Source organism: Anser anser, assembly GCF_964211835.1.
Source record: "Anser anser genome assembly, chromosome: Z".
NCBI lineage: Eukaryota > Metazoa > Chordata > Aves > Anseriformes > Anatidae > Anser > Anser anser.
Genome location: NC_139723.1, coordinates 11,408,720 through 11,429,903, shown reverse-complemented (window position 1 = coordinate 11,429,903; position 21,184 = coordinate 11,408,720). Strand labels below are relative to the sequence as shown.

The window sequence follows — 21,184 nt, the reverse complement described above, 5'->3', positions numbered from 1 at the left end:
GGGAGAGAAAGGGAGAAGACACCCGTCACTCAACCACCCTGTCCCCACGTTGGGGTGCCCCTCCTCTGCAAACTGGGGCGCCGCATGCGATGAAGCGCTTGCTGATGTAACAGAGGGGGGGGCGCACACGCTGGAGCCTGTGAGATGCTTACTGCAACACAACACCCCTGTAGGCAAAATTAGGCAGCCCCCCAAACCCTTGCATCTTCTTCTCGCGGTCTTTGGCTTTGCAGCAGCCCAGACACCGCAACTGAAACACTGCTGGAGTGAAAAACCACTCCGTGAACATGGGGAAGTGGCCTGACACGAGGAGGACCCGCGTGGTCTGCTACGAGATGGGCCCTGGCACAGCTGTATGTTCTTCATACACAAGCACGCAAACATATACACACACACATGTATAAAAAATACTTACAGTCTGTGTATTACATATATATGCACACACATGCACATACAGAAGCAATTATTTTAGGTAGGAAGGTTTTAATATGTGTTCCAACAAGGTGAAAAGAATAATTCCGACCAGACCAAATGGTGTTAGCATGTATGTGATATGCTCCTCTGAGAATAATGAACAGCAGAGGAGTATGCCAAAAGGAGATTTGGGGCCTTCTTGAAGAAGCACACAGCAACGTTATTTCCTGACCGACAACGAGTAACAGCCCCATGATCAAACTACAAAGCTGTCAGTGTCCACTGCACTCAGTGGGTTTTAAATCAGCCCTCCCAGAGAAGACAAATTTTAAAATATTTAAAGAGATAGTAAAAAAACAAGCATAACAACAACAAAAAATAAATAGCACCACCACCAGGAAACCAACAACATGTGACCGTTCACTGAACTAATATTTGCCACCCCAGGTCCTCATTGCTTCCTGAAAGTTGCTCTGCACTGTCTATGACTGCGCAGGAGTAACCGGCCTTTTGAGAAAGAGAGATGCCATTTTACTCCTCTGTGTAGAATGCCAGATGTGGTGAGGTCTCAGGACTTGGTTGGAATAAATGTAATCAACTAAAGACTAAATTGTTCTTTCAGCTTGTGATAAGCTGTGGCTGGACCAGTACACACGTGCTAGGGGCTCCTGTACTGACAATATCAGGAAATCAGCTTTGAACTGTCAGCTGAAACTGCTGGCAATAATTGTGCTTACAGGAACAAGAACACTTCTTCATTTACGCTAAAGCCCAAACCTCCATTCGGGTCCTGAAGGTGAGGTCGGTTGTGTCCACTTTATTATTTCCTTTATTATTTTCTTGCTTTTATTAGTGTATTTTTTCCTTGATTGTTCTGAGTATGACTATGAACAAGCCAAAGAGCTAAAGACAAAATCCATCCACCAGAGACAAGTATGAGCCAAATCTCCATCTGTTTCCCAGCACTGACCAGGGCTACAAATCTGGTCCATGTCCACTGGAGGGATTTATTGCTGAGATTTTGCTCAAACTCAGGTCTCCTCTTTGCAGAACCACCATCAGAGGTGGAAACAGGGTTGAGCAGTTTTTGTTTCACCCACTAGAGGGTAACTGTGCCTACAAAACTAACGATTCATCCAAAAGTCAGTGAAAAAATCCTTCTGAGACATCAAGCACTGTGTTGAAGCTACTCCAGCTGCAAGGCTGAGGACTGGAGGTTTCACCTACGTGCCTGGGATTTTGAGTGCCCGAGCCAAGGAAAGGCAACCCAAACCGAGCCTCTGAACAATGCAGAAAATAAAACTGGGATGTGCTATTAGGGCATCATCTTCTCATCTTCTCAGAATAGGAAAATACAGAGGCTGCTTGAAGTTTAGCAATGAAGGGTGAAAAAAATAATGTTATTTTTTCAGATAGCAACAGGAATATACTGTGAGACAAGAGACTATCAAAGCCACTAAAGGATAATGAGTAAAGAAAACACAGAAAATTGTTGTTTTCCCCACTGGATAATGGAATAAACACAAAAAAATAGCCAATCCAGCACAAGTTTCAAATCAAGACTTCCACTGTCACAGAGTTGTGATGTATTTAAGTGAGGTCTTATGAATTTGGCCTGTTGGTTTGTGCTAGCTGAAAATAAAATGGATTTTATGCCATTTATAACAATTTCTGGTCAGTGTCTTCCTTGCCGGAAATCATCCCGTTGCAGTGGTCTTTGATGGTGTTTGTAACAGTCAGGACTCTGAAGATTTCACCTTTAGATCAGTCACCCTATTGTTGTCTTAAGAGACAAGTCAGGGTTTCTTCCATTTACCAGCTGTCCGCAAATGTGCCCAGAAGCCTGTCTTCTGCAAACATCACCAGAACTGTTAGAAGAATTATGTCAGAGACATGGAGGGCAATGAACACAGGCTTAGCCTTTGCAGGAAAACATGTACTGATGTCTGGCATATTATCAAATACCAGAGATACACCTAAGCGGGTAGTTAACAGCTAAGGATCCTTTTGAGCAGCTACCCCAGAAGGATCTTTTTAACTTACTGAAAGGAGTGTTTGACCTGCTGTGTCAGATTTACGCCTGCTAGAGAAAACAAGTACACAACTGGAGTTGTCTGAAATTGGTGGCTGAGCTCAAGAAAGGTCACAAAGCAAGCAGTTTGCTCGTCCTTAGGCTGTTGACCTGAGCTGGCCGTGCCCTAGTAGTTGGGCCTTGTCAGTCAAAAAAGTAATGCGATATAAGATGTCCTATTTGGGAAAGGCAATTTGCCTACAAGCTGCATTAAAAGAGGAAGAATTTGGAGCATAGAAATTGCTGCAAAGGAAGGACACGTACCAAGATACATAAGATTGTAGAAACCTCTCGGTAAAAAACTGCTGCATGGATCTTGTGGTTACAGCTCTGGAGTCATGCTAAGAATCTCAGAGGGCTCTTTACTGGCAGATTTGATATAATATAATTTGAGGATTTGAAGAAAAGACTGAAATGGCCACCACTGTCAGGTGCAAGATTAATTTATCTATCCACCCTAGAGATGGAGACCAATCTGTCCTGAATCTCCCTCCAACACACATAATAACTGCTCTCTTACTGGTAATGAGAATAAAAAGCAAAATAAAGCTATGCTTTAGTTCACAGCATATTTATTGCCACCAGCTGGTGCTGAGTGAAACACACTACTGTACAATACAGGCTAATTTTTATTGTACAGTGGCAGCAAGACTGATGTGGAAGCAAAATGATTTTTCTGGAACTTCATATTTTATTGATTCTTCCCATCTGGACCCAGAGGAACTAAAAGCTACAAAAGAAAGAAAATGCAAAGGTCTGAGTGACTAAATTCTGACAGTTCCATGCAGAAAGACACCTCCAGGGAAGCGCCCCATGCACGAACAAAAGCATGAAGGCACAAAACAGACTGGTTATTCCTGCAGACGTGACTGTGCCTGCTCAGGAGCAGAAAACCAAGTGCTTTAACATATAACTACAGCTACTGAGAGACAAAACACACCTGGTTCTTCAGTACAAAGATATTTGCTGTACTGCACCTACTTAGGGCTAATCCCTGGATATACCAGACCTCTAGTGAGCACGGTGAGGAGCTGAGTATCTGAACCAGAACGTGTTTATCTGAAACAAGACAGTAACTGTACTACTGCTGCTGGTCTGTGCTGCAACATAAATTGTGTGTCCTCTACCATAAAATCCAGTATGCTGGTTATCTATTTTGTAACCAAAAAATTTTCAGCAGTAACCTTAGAAAACTGCGTAAGCATTACCTTACTGCAGTTGTGACCTACAGCATGATTAGTGTTAAGCAAACTCGTAATAATGCCCAGTAAATCTGAAAATACTTTCATTTCTAAGGACAAAACCAGACGGTTTTAAGGATAAGTACAATCTGCATATGAGCAAGCACACAGTTATCAGTGGTCCCTTTAGAACTTCAAAAGTACGTGCTTTAAACACAGGCTCCGCTGCTTCTGCAACAGCTTTGCAGGGCTGCTGCCGTGCTGAAAAGACACATCTTCTATCCAATCTCCATTCATGCGCACTGATTTCCAGCTTTCTCCTTGTATTAATGTCCTTTTACAAGGTGGACAGGCAACCTAAGGCATATTGAATCTACACCTTAGCTCCTGCCTCCCACACAACATTGGATGCTCTGACCATCACTGAGTGCTTGTGAGCCATAACCCAAATTGTTGTGCAGATACCATGGGGGAGAAGAGGCCTGGCCTGAGTGTGATATCAGGTTTCTGGAAGTATGCTACTCCTATACTGATTAATTCCCCATAAATAATCCACACAAAGATCAATCACTGGTTAGTATCAGTGAGCTAAAACCCAGAGTAAACTATTTAATGAATTGGGAAGGACATAGATTTTACTTTTCTTTACTTCTTAGGAGAGATGATGTTCATATACTTGTCTCAAGGCAGCTGATGTGCTATGAAACAGGGAAGTAGTGTAAAGTTTGTGTGTGTAATGCAATGCTGATGCTGGCCAGACGAGTGTCAGTCATCACCAGGATCTGTTTAGGTAAGACCCGTAGAGAAGTCCAGATTTACACATATGCCTGCATAGAAAATCACAGGCAGTTGAAATGTCCATGTTTTTGAGCAGGTTGTTCCTGAAAAACACTGCAAAATTGTAGCTTGTATCAACTCCCTGCTCCTAAAATTGTTGCATTTGGCAGAGCCCAGCTTTGTAGGGATAATGACTGTGCACACATCCTGCTAACATGTCAAATGTCACTGAAAATATCCTTTTTTAAAGCAGGTCTGTATTTCTTCTAAGCTGAGACCAACACTGATGCTAAGTAGTGGGACTTCCATCAGTTGTCACATCACAAGGCACAGGAATGAGAACAGGCTCACAAAACAGACAAAGCTGAGACCGTGCACTCAGATCTGTCTCTCTTCTTCCACTGACGAAAGGTTGGTGTGTGGGTTCCTTACAAAACGCATAAGATTTTGCTACTGTTACATACCCTGTAATCAGGGATGGAGGAAAGCCACAGCAGTTTCATGCAGTGTCAGAGGTTGCCTGGACCCCAGCTTCAGCTTCATCAGCTGAATGGTAAGAGGGATCAGGGCAAGAATTTCTTGCTTCACGCGTCATAAACGCTCCAGTCCTGGGCAACAGCTCCCATCCCTTTAATTGCAACCCCTCCCATGCCAGAAGTTGTAATTAGAATCCGGGGGTTAGAAAACCAGCCACACAAACATTTGTTCATGAGAGATAAGACGGGATATCCCCCACGCACATTTGCATCCCTCTTTTGATATGAAACAGCACTGGCACACAGCATGAAAATGCAAACTGCAGCAACATGCACTTGGAACCACCATGCAAGAGGAAGCAAAAGTAAATAAGCAGTTGAAAAGTACCTCGGAAGTAACCTTGCTAGACAGTAATTTACAGGTGTACTGGCAGAAAGGGAAAAGACCAGCATTAGTACATTGAACAAGCATGTTACAATTAGGAAACAAGAACAATATAAAGAAATTGCAAGAACTGGCACATCCCAGAGTACAGGATTTCAAGCAACTTGGTGTCATGAAAAAAAAAATAAAAACATTAGTCCATTTTTTTTTTAATAACGTTGCTTGGCCAGTCTCAGTCTTGTTTACTGTCAGCGCTTGGCTCATTTTTTTGCTGCCGCTTTTTCTCTTTTTCTCACCTGCTGAAGCCTACACATCCTCTTTGGAAGAAACTGCCCACTTGCTGGAGCAGTGAGATTCTTCCAAGAGCAGTTGCTCCTGATTTGCCTTCTGTTTCTGAAGGGCAACACCTGCAAGCCCCAGCCAGAGCTGCCCTGTTGTAACCTCCCAAGCCAGACATGAAGCAGAAGGTGGTGGTATCTAAGGGAGAGGCAGGGCAGTTGTCCTGTTGAAACCACTCTAGCCTTTTGGTGCACTGTATGCACGGAGAAATGAAACCCTATAGACCAGTACTGCTTGGTGTGCTCAGAACGTGGACATTGAACCTCTCAAAGACCCCATCCAGGTGACTGGCCAGGGGAGCAAGACTCATCACCGTGTGCCAGCTCACATCCCATGCCACAACAGGAGCCCAGCAGACAACGATGTCTTGCTCCAGTGAAGCTGATGGAAGTTTTTCAATAGCTTCAGCAGGAGAAGGGACCAGAAAGCTTCTGGTGTGTACTGGGAATTCATCTGCTTGTGCTTCAAGTCAGCCCTCCTACTATGTTTTAGCAGAAAAGCAACAGGACCCCTCCACATTTCACTCCTTCTGGTTCTCTTGTGCCACTTCATAATATTCACCAGTACAGAATAGGAGTTGCCAGACCAGTGTAGTCTGGTATTCACATTACAAACCTTCACTTACTTCTATATACCTAATGAGACTCTACCTCTACTAAGAGTTACTAGAAAGCAGTTTGCTTGGAGCATGAGCTCCTTGCACCTGGGATCATCGTTCTGATGTCTCTGGGAAGTGCCTGGAGGGCTCTGGCTGCTTCAGCAAACACAAAACAAGAACCGCGTCCATTTAAGAAGTTTTATATCTCACTTTATGTCTCACTACATTCTGCACTGACTACTCACAGCAGTAATGAGTATGAAGGAGAAACATCTTGTGCGTTCTTGGGAAACAGGCTGTGCAATGTATGCACCTGAATTTTGGGACTTCCAGCTATGAAATTCATAGCTCCTCTTACTATTGCCTCCAGTAAAGAAGATGTTAATTGGGTTGAACTCTACTACAGCAATAAGTGAAATGCAGGCACCAATTTCACAGACTGAAATTCTGGCCAATTTTCTGTTTCTATTTGTGTGGGAGAAAGACAACAACTCCAGTGGGAAACGGTATGCTGCACACTGAAGGATCCAAGTTAATTTTTGAGATGTTCCCAGTCCGGTTCTCCAAGGGACTGCTCGTAGGGAATTTATCCACTTACACTGAATCCCAAGCATGCTGGGACTGGACTTTGGGAGTCTATGAACAAAGGCATGGATACAGATCTGATCCATTAAGTTCAAAGAGCTGCTACAATAACACAGTGGAAGGTCTTCATGGTGTGTGAATTAAAATAACTGGCAGCTGCCTACTGCCCTTATTATTAATTTAATTAACTTAATTAATTAAAATGGATTTTTTTTTGAGTTGCCTTTGATATTTGCACTGAGACGTCCTCTCCCACCCCAGTAGCCCTCATCCTTCCATTTCCGTCATGCTGGCCCTTACAATGCGTTACAACCGTTAAAACATCTGCAAGGTGATCTGACCAGATTCTAGGGTAATACATACTTTTGTTCTCCAAATCATGATTCTCGTGAATCATGGTCTCTGTCACACAGCACACACCGAAAAGGAAAGTTCACTTACACTGCTGTCATCCATCCTCTCCCGTCTCTTGGTTTTGTGTGTTTCATAATCCTCCAAAAGGGTCTCCATCAAGTTCTTGGGCCGCTGGGCTCCTACAGGCTCCTCAGACGGCAGGTCGGGGTGTGAGATGGGGCCCTCTGCAGTGGGGGAAGGAGGAGGCTTGATTTTCTCAATCTTTCCTGCAATGACATGGAAAAGGAACAATCTCATCTAAGGTCAAGGACTCACCAAGTTGTTACCAAAAGAAGACAGCTGGAGAAGCATTTTTAGCAGGGTTTGAGTGAAGAAGCAGTTTGGAATGAAGCTTAGGAAACAACCTGATAAACCAGAATGGTCAAAGGGTTTTAAAACACTCCCCCTCTTCCTGAAATCCACTACATCAAAATATTGCAAAACCTTTCTACAAAACCCAGCAAAAATTACTACATGACACAAGGCAGACTTAACCCACAACCACCGTTTACAGGAGGATCTGGCTGGCCTATCTCCTACATGACTCACCTCGGTGATCTGGAAATGTATGTAAGATACTGGAAAAATGCAAGATGATTTCTTTTCTTCCTCAGACGATACCATGCACTGGATACCACTGTGTATTAGATGTCCAGAGAAGGCAGTCTGGCTAAACAGTGCTGGCTATTTTTCTTCTTCCAGTGCTCTTTACCTGCCTCGTAAGAGCTCAAGGCTTTGTGTAGGCCCCTGATGTTACTCTCCCCTGGAATATATCCTGCAAGCTGCAGATGGCCACACTGAGAAGGCTACTGCAAGGAGCTGCAGGAGAGCTGAGGGTTGTCCTGGGGGTGGATGCTGGCGGGACAGCATCCTCTGGGGAGGACAGCCTGTGCTTCTCATCGCCACACAAGGATCCAGCTGGCAGAAGACTGTGCGTTGGTGGCTCCAGGGAGGAGAGCCTGGCTTGCCCTGGGGGGGGAGAATGAGGACAACAGGGGCAGGCAGTGGTTGTGGGAATGTGGGAATATGGTGTGGGGGTCCTGTTCTGCCTGACAGCAAAAATAAATGCAGGGGCAAAAGGGTCCTATCTGTACATGCCAGAAACATGCTCGGCTACAATGGGAAAAAAACAAATGCTGAAGCAAAATCAGGTTCCCTTTTCCATGTCATGAAAGATCTTTGAAATAAGACTGTTCAATGGACGGGGAATAAAAAATAAAGCAAAACTACTACTGAACCCCAAACCATACAAATAAGTGAAGTAGCCAAAAAGATCATGCAGATTTTCATGAAATTTCCTGTTGCTAAACAAATGAAAAACCTAGCTGTTCCTTCAAAATGCTTTGTTAACACTAGTAACCACTAGGGAGCAGCCTTGAGATCTCCTCTAAGAGTCAGTAGTACTTAATGGAAGAAGTGAAACCTGAGTCAATATTACAAGAAATCCCCTTGTCTGGCTTGTTTCATTTCTGACCAGCGCGGAAAATCCCAGCATCACTAGTTTCTTATTACAGGCTTACTTTAAGCTGGCTGGTGCAGGGATGAGGCTGGGAATTTGAGCATCCCCCCAAGCAGAGTGGGTATTTCCATGAGCAACCATCAACCTGCTCGTTATGTCCAGTGAGTAAAAAAAGACTGCTGGAAATGAAACACTTGGTTAAGGGTCAGGTATCCTGTTTTATTACTTCATTCTCTCTGTAGTAAGTAACTCCTTGGCTGTCCACCCATCCTTAGGGATGCAGACCCATCACTGGCTGCTCAGTCCTACAGACAAACCTTGTTGCAGCAAACAGCCCTTTCCATCCCCTGCCCCTGAAGAATGATGCGAAGTGTGGGCTTTGGGGATCCACATTTTAGAGGGGGGATATTATCTCCAAGCAGACCTATCCTACCTGGGTGGAGGGCCCATCCATTTCAACGCTGTGACAGCAACCCTGCAGCAGCCTGCAGCTGTCTGCATCAGCAGTGCCACGGTTCCCTTTGCATAAATAGAGAAGCCAAGGTAGAAACGTGCCTTGCCCACAGCAAAACACTGGTTTGTTGGTTTGCATCCACAAGAAATTACCCTTATGCAACCATTTTGTCTGTGTATGTGTATGAATTACACTAAAAACTAGAATTCAGAGCCTCATTTTGACCACTTCTCACAGAAGAGCAAGTCTCTCCCATAAGTTCCTAATAATTTGGTGAAAATGAGTAAGAGGGTGGGAGAGAGAAAATCCTACCCATGCCAACAGTGTTGGAAAGGCTGGCAACTGTCACAGCCAGGGGGAGGCTGTGGTTAGGTGACGGGGCCTGGTGAGGCCTGAGGGCTCTCAGATCCACCACAGACATCCCCACGTGCCTGAGCAGAGCTGGGCTCCAGCACAGACCTCCTCTGCCAGCTCAGGCTGTGGTACACATGTTGCTGGGTTCGTTTTCTTCTGGCAGATTTCCATCCAGATAAGTACCGTTCTCAGGCATTAGGTATGTTCAGCATAAAAGCATCATAAGACGCAATGATCGCAGGTGCTTTCGACTCTTTCTGCTTTTGCCTACTACCTGATCCACTCAGACACTGCTGGTGGTCCTTGCCCAAATCCACGCTGAGCAATAATGGACTTGTGCTCTCAGTCAGAGGGAAATAGGGTCACATTTGTGGGATTCCAGAAGAACTGCAGCCCCCAAGTCACACTCACATGGTAACAGAGGGTATCAGCATCCTCCTCCTCCAGGGGAAGGCACTCACCTGTAAAGTTGTGTTTTTTCCCCTCTGTTAAAGAAATTCTTTATGGTCTGTGAAAAATATTCTGTGGCCTCAGTCCTGGTGGCAGCTGCCCCCACTGCATGACTTCAGGGATCTATTAGGAATTTTGATTTCTCTTTATTTCTTCCCCTATTTTCCGCTCAGAGCTGCTGCTATGCCCCAGTTGAATGTCTATAAGACATCTCCTGGCACCTCTGTGCAAAACGAAAGTCCTGGAAGAGCTGGGGATGGGTCAGCTCCATCCTAGCCAAAACCTCTGCAGACTCCTGAGGAGCAAGAGGGGTTTTGAAGAAGGTGACTTAACCACCCCTCGGAGCTGATGGGTGTCCAAGCATTTGCTGTAAGCTGAGGAAGGGTGGGCTGTGCATGCTCTGCTGGTCTGCTGCAAAAGTAGGAAAGTGTGACAGAGGAGAGGACCTGGAACAAGGGCCTGAGCCACCACTAAGTAACCGACTGGTACCAAGGACCAGCATACATATTAATTAGGGTACAAAGGAAATGAGAAGAATCAGGCTTTGTACAGGTAAGAGCAACTACTTCCTGTTGACATTTTTAAGATACCTGCACAGCCGAGAAAACTTTTCAAAAGAAGGTATTTCAGCAAGATCGATCTTTTTAGAAAACTAGCCTGTGCTGAAGTCAGGGGATAGCTCAAATATCTGCAAAAATACTACCCCTGTAATGCGGAGCCTCATTACCACTCCAGGTGAAACGTGGTCTTTTATCTTGAACACCAACTGAGCAACATGAATATGCAAACACAAACAAGCAAACAGAAAAAGAAAGAAAGAAAAAAACCAAAAATGCACACTGCTTTAAGATCCTTTCACTTCATGTACATTCTCCACTAGGGAAAAGATAAGAAAGCAAATGACAAATGAGCTGGGCTAGTAGGCTGCTAAGGCACTCCTGGAGATGTCCTGTCCAGAGGATGAGCACGCCAGATCCTTGCAGAAGGGAATGAACTTTTCTTTCTCCATACTGGTGCTTACGAAACAGCAAGGAATCAGTATCTTCCACGAACTCAGGCTGCATTTCTGCTCAGGCATTTCTCAAAATTCTCATTTTAAAAAGGGGTTCATGTATATGTATTACTCCTATTCTTACTCTTTACACCTATAATTGGCATTATTAACTTTGCAATGGCCACAAACATAAAAAATATCTTGCTCCAGAGTTTTTGCTTCTCCTCCCACTCTACAAAAAGTCTCTCCAGGCTGAGGTTGAACCTGAGAAGTTTCCTTTAGTGTAGGTATTTATTGGTGAAAAAAGAGAGTGGAAAATTGTTTTCAGGCTGAAATGGCTCCTCTGACAGAGGCTTACACTCCACAGCTGTTACTCAGGAGAAGAAAGCCAGACAGACAGCATGCCCAACATTCCTCACCATGTGGAGGGAAGAGTTACCCTGACATTAAAAGATCCATGATCACTCGCATTCATAAACTGCAGCTTCCCTCTGGGCTTTTGCCTTCCTGAAAGTCTCCCATTCAGCTCATAAACTGGGAATGACAGAAGACGGCTAATTGGTGGGGAGCTCTCCCAGGCTGATGTGCAGATGGGGCTGAGCTCCTACACAGGAGAGCAGGGCGCACAGCGCTGCCTTGTGCCTCATGCAGCAACGCTTTGGTCACAAACATCAAAAAGGGAAACGTGGCAGCTTCATGACAGCTTCCTCCAGGCACGGCTTCTCATGCTAGGGATTTCCCCCTGCCTTGTCATGAGACAGCAAATATTCTCTCTGACTGAAAAGCCTCCGCTGAGCCCAGCCCCCTCACATAACGATTTTCACAACTCAAAAATAAACTTCCTTTGCTGAACAGGATTATGACAGACAGGCACCGTATGCACTAAAATGCAATTTTTTCACAGTCCAAGTAATTCTAATAAAAAGGATGTGGTCATTACATCATCAGATACAGACTGGAGCCCCTCGTGTCACACGCTCATCACCCTGTTCTAACGAGCTATCAAACAGCCCAGCTGATCTGCCCAGGAGGGACGGTGAGCCACCTGCATGTTGTAGGAAAAAACCACTGGAGTGCTGTGCAGCTACTCACCCTTTCCATGTTCCACCTTAGAGCAAAACAATGCAGGAACCATTCAAACTGAAATACAGTTTCACAAATATTTTGGGATCCACAGTGTCTCTACTTTTAGCCATCATTTAAGCCAGACTTTTTTTTTTTTTTTTTGCCAGTCCTGTGTTTCATTGTGCAGATGTAACTTCTGAGCAAAGGAGTTCGCATAGGTTCTTCCCTTCACCATTCTGACATGACTTGCAGAAGGTCTTCTCCTGTGTATGCATAACACATAGACATCGTTCTGCTAAATGACTCCTTGTCTTACTCCAATGCTCTAAGGTGGGTTAAAAGGCATCTCTGAAACAGCTTTAAAGGATACTTGTCACCAGTACAAAGGTTTATTGCTGGTATCCCTGTGGGCTTGTGTTGAGAGGCTGTCAGATGCCAGCTGTGGTCTCACCCCCATTTCCATGAAGTTGTATGTCAGGGCGGCAAAACAGCCTGTTTGCTACCTAAAGTAATTAGCAGTTATTTCACACATACACCCACGTGAATCGTGTTAATCTTCCACACTCAGTCAAAATAGCAGTTCAGTTCACTGCAGTCATTTTTTGCTGGTTTGTGTTTCTGTTCCTGCATAGTGGCCGTTCCCGGTGTGAAGGGGGGAAAGGAGCAGTAAGTAACCAGGGAGCACCAGGAGTCCTAGTAAAGCTGCTCTACCCATCCACCGCCAAACAGCAACCTGAGAGGTAGGTCATTTCTAACCAAGTTAGTTACTGCACCTCCTCAAAAGATTTCTGGTGAGTTTATGTCTCCCCACTCAAAGGATAATAACAGATTTGACAAATTTAGACTTCACCCCCTAGCCTCTCTGCCAAGGCACCCTGAAGATGCTAATTCTCTAGCAAAGGCAATTTGAAGACAGAAGTGCCTCCATTCCTTCAATTATTTTATTTTTTTTTTCCACAGCAAACTAGATGTTCAGATTACAGTATCATGAATGCTCTAGAGCGTATTCCTCATTATACCCATCTATACCATACTTTTCGGCTCTGTAAATCACCTCTGTAACTGTCAGGAGTGAAGTATTACAGCCAGAAGCCAGATTTTGTTGCCTCTGCTGAATCTCCTTTTGCTCCTATTTTTGTAAATCCTGAAAAGGTGCTGTAAAATATTAAAACAGAAGTTGCTGCAATCTTCCATGGGCTTGTGTGGTATTCTTTCTACTTATTTTTGAGGATACCTGCAAGCTTTACTTGCAACACAGCCAGCTAAGGGCTGCAAGGACAAGGTGAGCTGAGGGTACTCACCCTGCACCACCAAGGACATTGAGCTAGCTTACAGCAGCTGAGAGCTCTGCTGAGGCACATCCACTGCTTAGAAAGCAGTGAAAGTTGAAGATTTAAGAAAGTCTTAGACAATGGTCTTTCTGGTTCGTTTGATCCATGACATCATTACACACATTCATCTTTTTCCTAGAAATTAATTCTTTGCCTTGTCACCAGCTGCAAACTGCAGTAATTTGAGTCATTGGCAAATACATCCCAATTTTCTTTCCTGAACATACGGCAGTTGGACATTTAAAGAAAACTGTCTAGAATGATTCATTATAAATATAAAAGTTTATATTCTCATTAAAATGTAATTTACAATGAGCATTTTAACATCAGACAAAAAGTAAATGCCTTGTTGCGTAGAGAAATAAGAACTACCAGAAGTACACTGTTTTCCCAGATGCTCTGTTAAAACAAGCATTAGTGTCAGCAGCCCTTCCAAAATCACTTGTGAGGAAAATGCAACCATTATCGGCCTCATTTCAAGCACTTGAGCTACAGATGATGCTGTTTTTCAAAGTGGTCATGAGCACACCTTTACAGAATGAGGACTTCTACTAGCTGAAGACCATGGTGCCATGTCTCTTACATCTTGTCAGATATTGCTCAAAACACACAATTTTTGGAGACTCCCTATCAAAAAATTTTGTTCTACAGGAGTAATAATAATAGCACTCCAAAGAATTTATCAACATCTGCTACATTTTAATTTTTTTTGGCAAGAAACATGGGTTAAAATCATCTTCTTCACAGAAGAAACAAAAATGAGTATTAGCTATTTATATGCTGCATAACATTCCCAAGTTCAAACTCAAATTGGGTAATGGACTCAATCCAGACCTTTTTGAAGTCTTCAATTGCTTTCAAAAGAAAAGAATCATCCTGCACAAGTTTTGAAAGCATTACTGAGGCAGTCAATGATTAATGGAAATAAGGATGGAATTTAAGCACTCTGGGTAAAATTAATGCTTCTTCACAATGACCATGGTTAATAAAAACTTCCAAGTGCTTGCAAAGCGTATAGAAATCTATACTCATAAAAATCACTACACAGAAATGAGCTTGGCATGTGTTTCTGTTTGTGTTTTTTTTTTTCCATTTCAGTTTTTTTGATGTCTTAAGAAGGCATGAGTGCTTAATTTTATTTTTGAAAGGGGAAAGGGAGAGAGATTTACACTGTAACTGCTATGAATGCAAGCCACCATAAGGAACCAGAAGCTGATGAGGCAGAAGAGGACTTCTACTGAATCTATTAAACACTTTGTTTGAGACACCTGTTTAATTCAGTAGTGAATGACATCAAATGAAATGCATGGCTCTGCAAAGCTCTGGAGATCTTTTTACCATGTAAAGTTCTCTAAGAAAGCCAAGTAATACCTGACAATAAACAGCAAAACACACACACAAAAAGAAATCTAATGCAAAATCTGGAAATCTCAACAACCTTAGCACTTCCTTAATGACTTGCAGAAAGTCTGTTCAAACAGGCCTTGTATGCTCATCTTTCAAATAGCCACATAGCTGCAAAAAATGCTGCATTCCTTCCTCATGACGATCCTAAATTTCATTTTGGGTGATTTGAGCAGCACAGCGATAAACATGTCATGCTACAACACGGCAGGGGATGAACACAGTGCATCATTTTCTAATAATGATCAGTAAGGTACATAAGTTAGTTCTGCGCCAGGTGTCCTCACAGACAAAAAGCTGTGTTGTCACAAGCCCTCCTCCTGGCTTGAATGCTGCCGTTTCCAGGCAGATGAAATCATGACAACCCTCCCACCCCCTCTAAAGCAAACATTGTATTCAACCAAAAGTGGCATAAAACTGAATCTGACCCGACCCTACTGGCATATTTTGTTTTCCCTCTGATGCTTTGGGTGCTTACCTGGTGCGGTTTTGTAAGACACTGTTCTGGTGGGCAGGGCTGGTGCGCTCTTCATAACAGGGCTGGGTGCCACCTGCATACCTTGCCGCTGCCTCTTCAGCTCCTCTTCTCGCTGCTGGGCAGCTCTGATCTCTTCTTCTATCATTGACAAAGTCCGCTGCTTCCTCGACCGTAACTTGAAAGGGCCCACGGTCACTTCAGGCTCCTGTGTGGCAAGGATGGAGGCAGTGCTCCTCAGCTCAGCTGCCTCTGAATACTTGCTGAAGTAGCTGACTTCATGCCTGTTTTCCTCCACAAGGAATGGCTGGGTGGCAGAGTACGCAGGCGACTGCTGCAAACTCTTCCCTTCCCTGAGTCCTGAGTCTTCCTCTTTTGATGTCTTTGGTATGGTGTCCCTTTTTTCTTGAACAGGTGAGGATACCTGGGGTGGCTCAAACATCAGGTTCTGCTGCTCCTTGGAGGCTGGAGCTAGCCTCATGGCAGCTGCCTGCTCTTTGACAGAGATCTCCTGCTCTGCTGGGATCTTTTCTTCCTTGCAGTTTGCCTTGTCTGCTTGCTCAGCTATGGCTTGTTGGATGGCATTTTGAACAAGCAGGCCAGCGTGGTACTCCAGCTGGTCATCGATCACCATGGAGTCTGCCAAAGTGGAGGAGAGCGAGTCACATCCTGGGTCACTGAAAGATTTGGAGATGCCTTCGTCCCTGCACTCTGCCGGAGTGTCGGCCTGTGGGGTCTGTGGCAGGGAGAAATCAGCCAGTGAGCTTTCCTGCAGGGCGCTCATGGTCTCGTTGGAGGCACCGCTGTCACTGATGTTGTCCATGCTGAAGTCATTGGAAAGGGTCTCCAGAACGGTGGTATCCTGAGACCTTACAGACAGGTCATCCAAACCAGAGTCGAGCTCCTCAGGGGGTGAGGAGGCGCTGGCTGACTTCGGGAGCTGGTCTAGCACGCCCTGCCCGTCATCCTTCACCACCGTGAAGACTGCTCTTGCACTCATGAACTCTCCATCCTCTGCCCACAGTTTTGATGCCTGTCCAGCTCTGGAGCTATCACTACATGGTGAATCTCTCATGGGGTCAGCAGTGTTACTCTGAGTATTTGTGTCATCCTCTGAAGTACAGGAGACCTTCTGTGCTTTGACAACAGTGACATCACTACCCTCAAGTTGTCCCATTTGCCCGTACACCGAAATGGGTCTTGTCACAGTGGACAGCGGTCTGTCTACAGGTGAAGGATTGAGGCTTTTGTAGAAGGGTTTGATGGAGAACATCTTGGGTGTTCCTGACCGCCTTGGTGGGACCTGACCCTGAGATGGACCTGAATGCTCCATCAGCTGGAACTGCTTTCTGGCAGCTGAGAAATCAATTTGCTCTGTGACAATATCCTCTTTCTTGATATTCACTGGCTCTGGTGGTACAAAGGAGCAGCTGACCTGTTTGGGGGATGTTGGTGTTGCACCTTGCTGCTGTTGTCTCTCCTTGCGCTCCTTGTACTTCTTGTGGGATTCCAGATGCTCCTCATCCAGTTGCTCCTCCAGGGTCTTCTCCTGGGGAGGATTCCACCATTTGGCGGCAATGTTGGGGTTTTTCTTGACAGCCTGGCTTTTAATGAGTTCCCTTCTTTCCTTTTCAAGTTCCATCATCTCTTCTGATGGTCTCACTTTGCGGACCCTGTACTTTTCCTTCTCATCCTCATCTTCAAAGAGCTTAGAGGGCTTTTTGTCTTCGTGGAAAGCTCGTAGTTCAAACTTAGCCTCTTTCTTAAGGGTTGTAAAAGTTGCTTCTCCATCCTTAGAAGATCTTCTAGAACTGTTTGAAGAAGTAGGACTTCCTGGCATCTTCGGGCTCTCCCTAATGTCTTCCTTCAATGAATGTCCATTAGAGTTCAGGTTCTCATCTGTTACACTAGCTTCATGTGGTTCAACTACCAAGGGTGCCTGCTTATCAGCTACATTTCCTTCCCCTTCATTGGGTACTGAATCATTCGGGACATTAACAGATGCTCCTGAGCCATCCATAATGGTCACAGCACTTGGTTCAGGGGAGGATGTCCCATTAAAGGTATTATCTGTGGCAGAATCACAGCAGTTTGCCTCCAGCACTTCATCTAGATATCTGATCTCTTTAGCAACTTCACTGTCCAGAGATTCATGCCTGTCCTTAAGTCCATTGTGGCTGGCAGCAGGAGAAAAAAAGTGGGTTGGATTGTCTACAGGATTTGGTGAAGCCACTGTGGTGATGCTTTTATGTTCAGAAACTGGAACTTCAATTTCCATTTTCTCTTCCTTTGCAGCAAGCACAGTAGCCGGCTCCAAAAAATTGGCACAGTTTTGGTCTCTATTTTTTTTTAACCTGATGTCATCCTCTGGGTTTCGGGAAGATTTCTAAAATAAAAGAGAACAAAACTATGACAAAGTCCAAAAAAAGAAGCATTTTATTTTACACAGAGTAAACACCATCTGGAAAGCAAATCCTAATGCTTTTTAAACTTGAGATTAAAGCAGCCCTTCACAGAATTAGAAGGAAAGGCAAATCATTAATACTTACAAAAAAAATGAATGTTACCTTACAATAAACTGGACAAAAGACTAAAACAACAACAATCTTTCATTTAAGTATTTCCCACCTGGTTGTCATCTTCACTTGGTCATTATTTTATGTCTGTGTTCAGGTCTGACACTAAAAATGAGCTCTGCATCTACAAGTTACTAATGACTTGGCAGTTTAGGTTCTTCAAAGGTTTGCACAGGCAGCACACAGCTCCCATCATCCCTGGTATTGTAAAAATGTATTCCACACCTAAAGAAAATCTCAGAATGCTTCCACAGATGAAAAGTATCACTGCCCCCGTTTTTCAGAAACAGATGCTAGCATGCAGAAAGAGTAGGCAACTCATCCCACATTAAAAAGGATGGGACAACACCAGGGGATGTTCATTTCTCAGTGGATTGATCCTGGTCGTCAAACACAGGGTAAAATTACATGGTGCTGGAAAAAACGGGGTCTTTCTCCAGCCCACACGGAAACACTCATGCAACTGGACCTGGGAGACGGGAAGAGTTCTCGACTCCCACGGCATGGAGACCACCGCAGCAGGCACAACAGGGACCAGAGTCATGGTCTGCTCCCTCCCACGGCTTTGATCTGCAATACAGATACACCGGACTCCTATTTCCCTATGCTGTCTTGCCTCTGCTCTCAAGGAGGGTGTTTTAAGAAACATGACTTCTGTTCTGGTATGGGTAGATTTTACCCATCAAGCAGCCCACTCAGCTTCCTGTGAGCAAAGACTGAGAGAATTCTGCATTATTCTGATTAATTCTGACGTGTTAACACATCAATGAATTCCTCAATAATTCTTTACTGCTGAAAAGCAAAGAAAATGCCAAAAGAAAAGAAAAGGTCATTTCCAACATTATTTTTCTGGGAGAAGTTGGTAACTTGTTGTCAGAACACAGTACAATCTGAAAACAACCGAATGTGGCACATTATTCACTTTGTCTAAGGCTTTAAAACAGAAACTTGGTATCTGAGGTCTCTGGCTCCTTTTTCACATGTGTTTTTATGTAGTACCACTGCCGAAATACGGGTTTGGGAAGCAAACAGCACTGATCAAACCCCCTGAACACACCAGCTCCCCAACAAGGGCACTCTTGCAGGCTGGTCACCCCTGCCCTTGCCATTAGTACATACTGAAGCAGAAAACAATCAGGAGCACAACGGCTCTTACCAGCCACCTGAACAATCACATTGCCTCTGGGTTTTTATGGGCAGTAAAACACACTGGGCACACCTTGAGGAATTTCAGCCAGGCAGAAAGAAGAGCTCTCCTCCTAAAAGCACTTTGAAAGAGTTTTCTGTCTAATTATGCAATTATACACAGTTGAAGATAATGCTGGCTTCAACCATTAGACATCTTCTTAATTGTGCTTAAACATTGGGAAAACAAACAAACAACTTGCTTTTGTCTACACATTTTACATGGCATACTTAACTGCTTCTACTTTCATTGCACTTTCTGTTGAACCTACAGATTCTCCAGCTGGAGTTTCTACCAGTGCTCTTCTTCAAGCTTAGTGCATTTTTCACCACTTATATATCTAACAAGGGTCAGTTTTTTATTCAGTCTTAATAAGGATATATTCAAGCAATCAGATTTTCTGCAAGCAAATACAGAACAATGAGCCGGAATGGAAGAATAAACTTTCTTTTAACCTGAAAACACAAGAAATGCTCTCGATTTGCTTCCGATGCTCCTGATGTCATGACACAACAGGCACTCAAGTGACAGGACTAAGACTGCAATTCCTTTCTGATTTTTGGGTTTAAATCTCCCCTGTCTGACTGCTGCCAAACAGAGCATGTTGCTACCTGGAGTGGTATGCACAAAGGGACATAAGCTTCAGTGCAGGTCTGCTGGCTGTCCCCCTTCACACCAGCAATGAGTATGCCATCGTGCTCCTGCTAACATTAGCTTCTAATCAGATGGATCAAAGCCACTTGTGACACTGGCAACTGCATGCCCTCTGCAGCCACAACAGCACATCTTCAGCGCAGGCAGGAAATGAGATAAAGAAGCTCTGCAATGAAACACAGCTCCTGCAGAGCACAGGCAGAGCTGGCACTCTGCTTCTGGTACCTGCTTGCCGTGGAGCTAGGCATACTCCCGGAGATGCCCCTGAGACCCCAGGCACTAATGCATGCCTACTCACTGCACCGATGTACGAACCCTTTCAGGTCTCATCATGTGTGGGTATTCACCCTACCTTTAGGGAACCGAACCAAAGGCAAAGTATTTTATCAGCTGCTTTTTTAATGAGTAAAAGCCTGTCCTCTCATCATAGCTGCAATCCATAGCTCACAATTAAGGCATATAGACGCAACTGTCTAATCAGGGCACACAATTATGACAGTATGTAATTCTGAAAGTGCATGTGTCTGTGCAATTAGTGTGGCACATGTAATTATCCAGTAAGCCAGACAATTATGCAGTAAAACCTATGAGGAAGCATTGCTACTCATGGGAAGGAGACTTTCTTTGACAGGGATTAATAACTGTGAGCAGGGAAGGGCTCTCAGCAGGAGGGCAAACTAGGGAAGAATAGTGGAGGAAGGAAAAAAGTATAATTAAAAAAAGGCCCCAGTTTTCCCTCCACACATTCTTGCAGAATCTGGGGGGCACTGTGAGGAGGTCATGACAAGGAGGGGATGCTCCAGACACTCCTGTGAGAAGCAGAAGTCAATCCACCATCAAATTATGGACACAGCTGACAAAATACAATTTTCCAGACAGAGCCTGGTCAGGAGAGCCAGCTGGAAGGGTTTGGGAAAGCGGCACACGTCGGGGTGAGGACACGGTGGTGGGAGGAGGCTGGGAGGCTGCAGCCCCGCCGGGGCTGCTTGGCACGAGGAGGAGAGCTTGCCAGGGGGCTGCTGCTGCCCTGCACCACCACCTTTGTATCGGCTGCCCACAGGGAGGAGGCATCTCAAAGCCCACACCATTACAGATGGAGGGCCTGTAAGTGGGGAAAGGCCAGCATTCAGCTGTGCTGCAGCCAGCAACACCGCCTTCGCAGCGATTCCCATAGACTGCTCATCTAGCCCCTGTTTTTTCAGAAGTTACTGTTATATTTACACCCTCTCTGAATGTGCTTTGATTTCCCTCTGTTTAAGTCAAGATGCAACAGGGTAATTAGTGCCATTTGTACAATGCTGCTGCACTTTAGTAAACTGCAGTTATTAGCAGCTTAGGGAATTATTAGCATACTTCCTTCTTGGCTGAATTCTTCATCTACAAAAGTGTAAGTGTTTGGGCATTTAGCTCTTTTAGGAGGAAAAAAATTGTGGGTGGACTTGTAGCAAGACCCAGCAAATGTACTGCCAGTGCCTTCCTTTGTTTGATCCAACAGAAAATGCATGTGATACCAAGTGGGAGGCAGTCCTTCTGAGCCATGTCCACATTCTTCCCAAGCAGTAT

General features: G+C 44.6%; 1 protein-coding gene across 13 annotated transcripts in view; it reads right to left on the bottom strand.

Moving 5' to 3' along the window:
- The window catches only part of PALM2AKAP2 (PALM2 and AKAP2 fusion), a 258,689-nt gene that overhangs the window by 3,480 nt on the left and 234,025 nt on the right, over positions 1-21,184 (bottom strand). For 6 of the 13 annotated variants that reach the window (XM_083818095.1, XM_083818099.1, XM_083818101.1 and 3 more), the window contains 2 exons: positions 15,209-17,591; positions 7,268-7,446 (listed from right to left, as the gene is read on the bottom strand). In XM_083818095.1, coding sequence (XP_083674221.1) covers positions 7,268-7,446; positions 15,209-17,591 — 2,562 coding nt within the window. Of the gene's footprint in view, positions 1-12; positions 5,347-7,267; positions 7,447-15,208; positions 17,592-21,184 lie in introns of those variants that run through there. The other 7 variants (XM_083818094.1, XM_083818097.1, XM_083818100.1 and 4 more) reach the window with 3 other exon arrangements.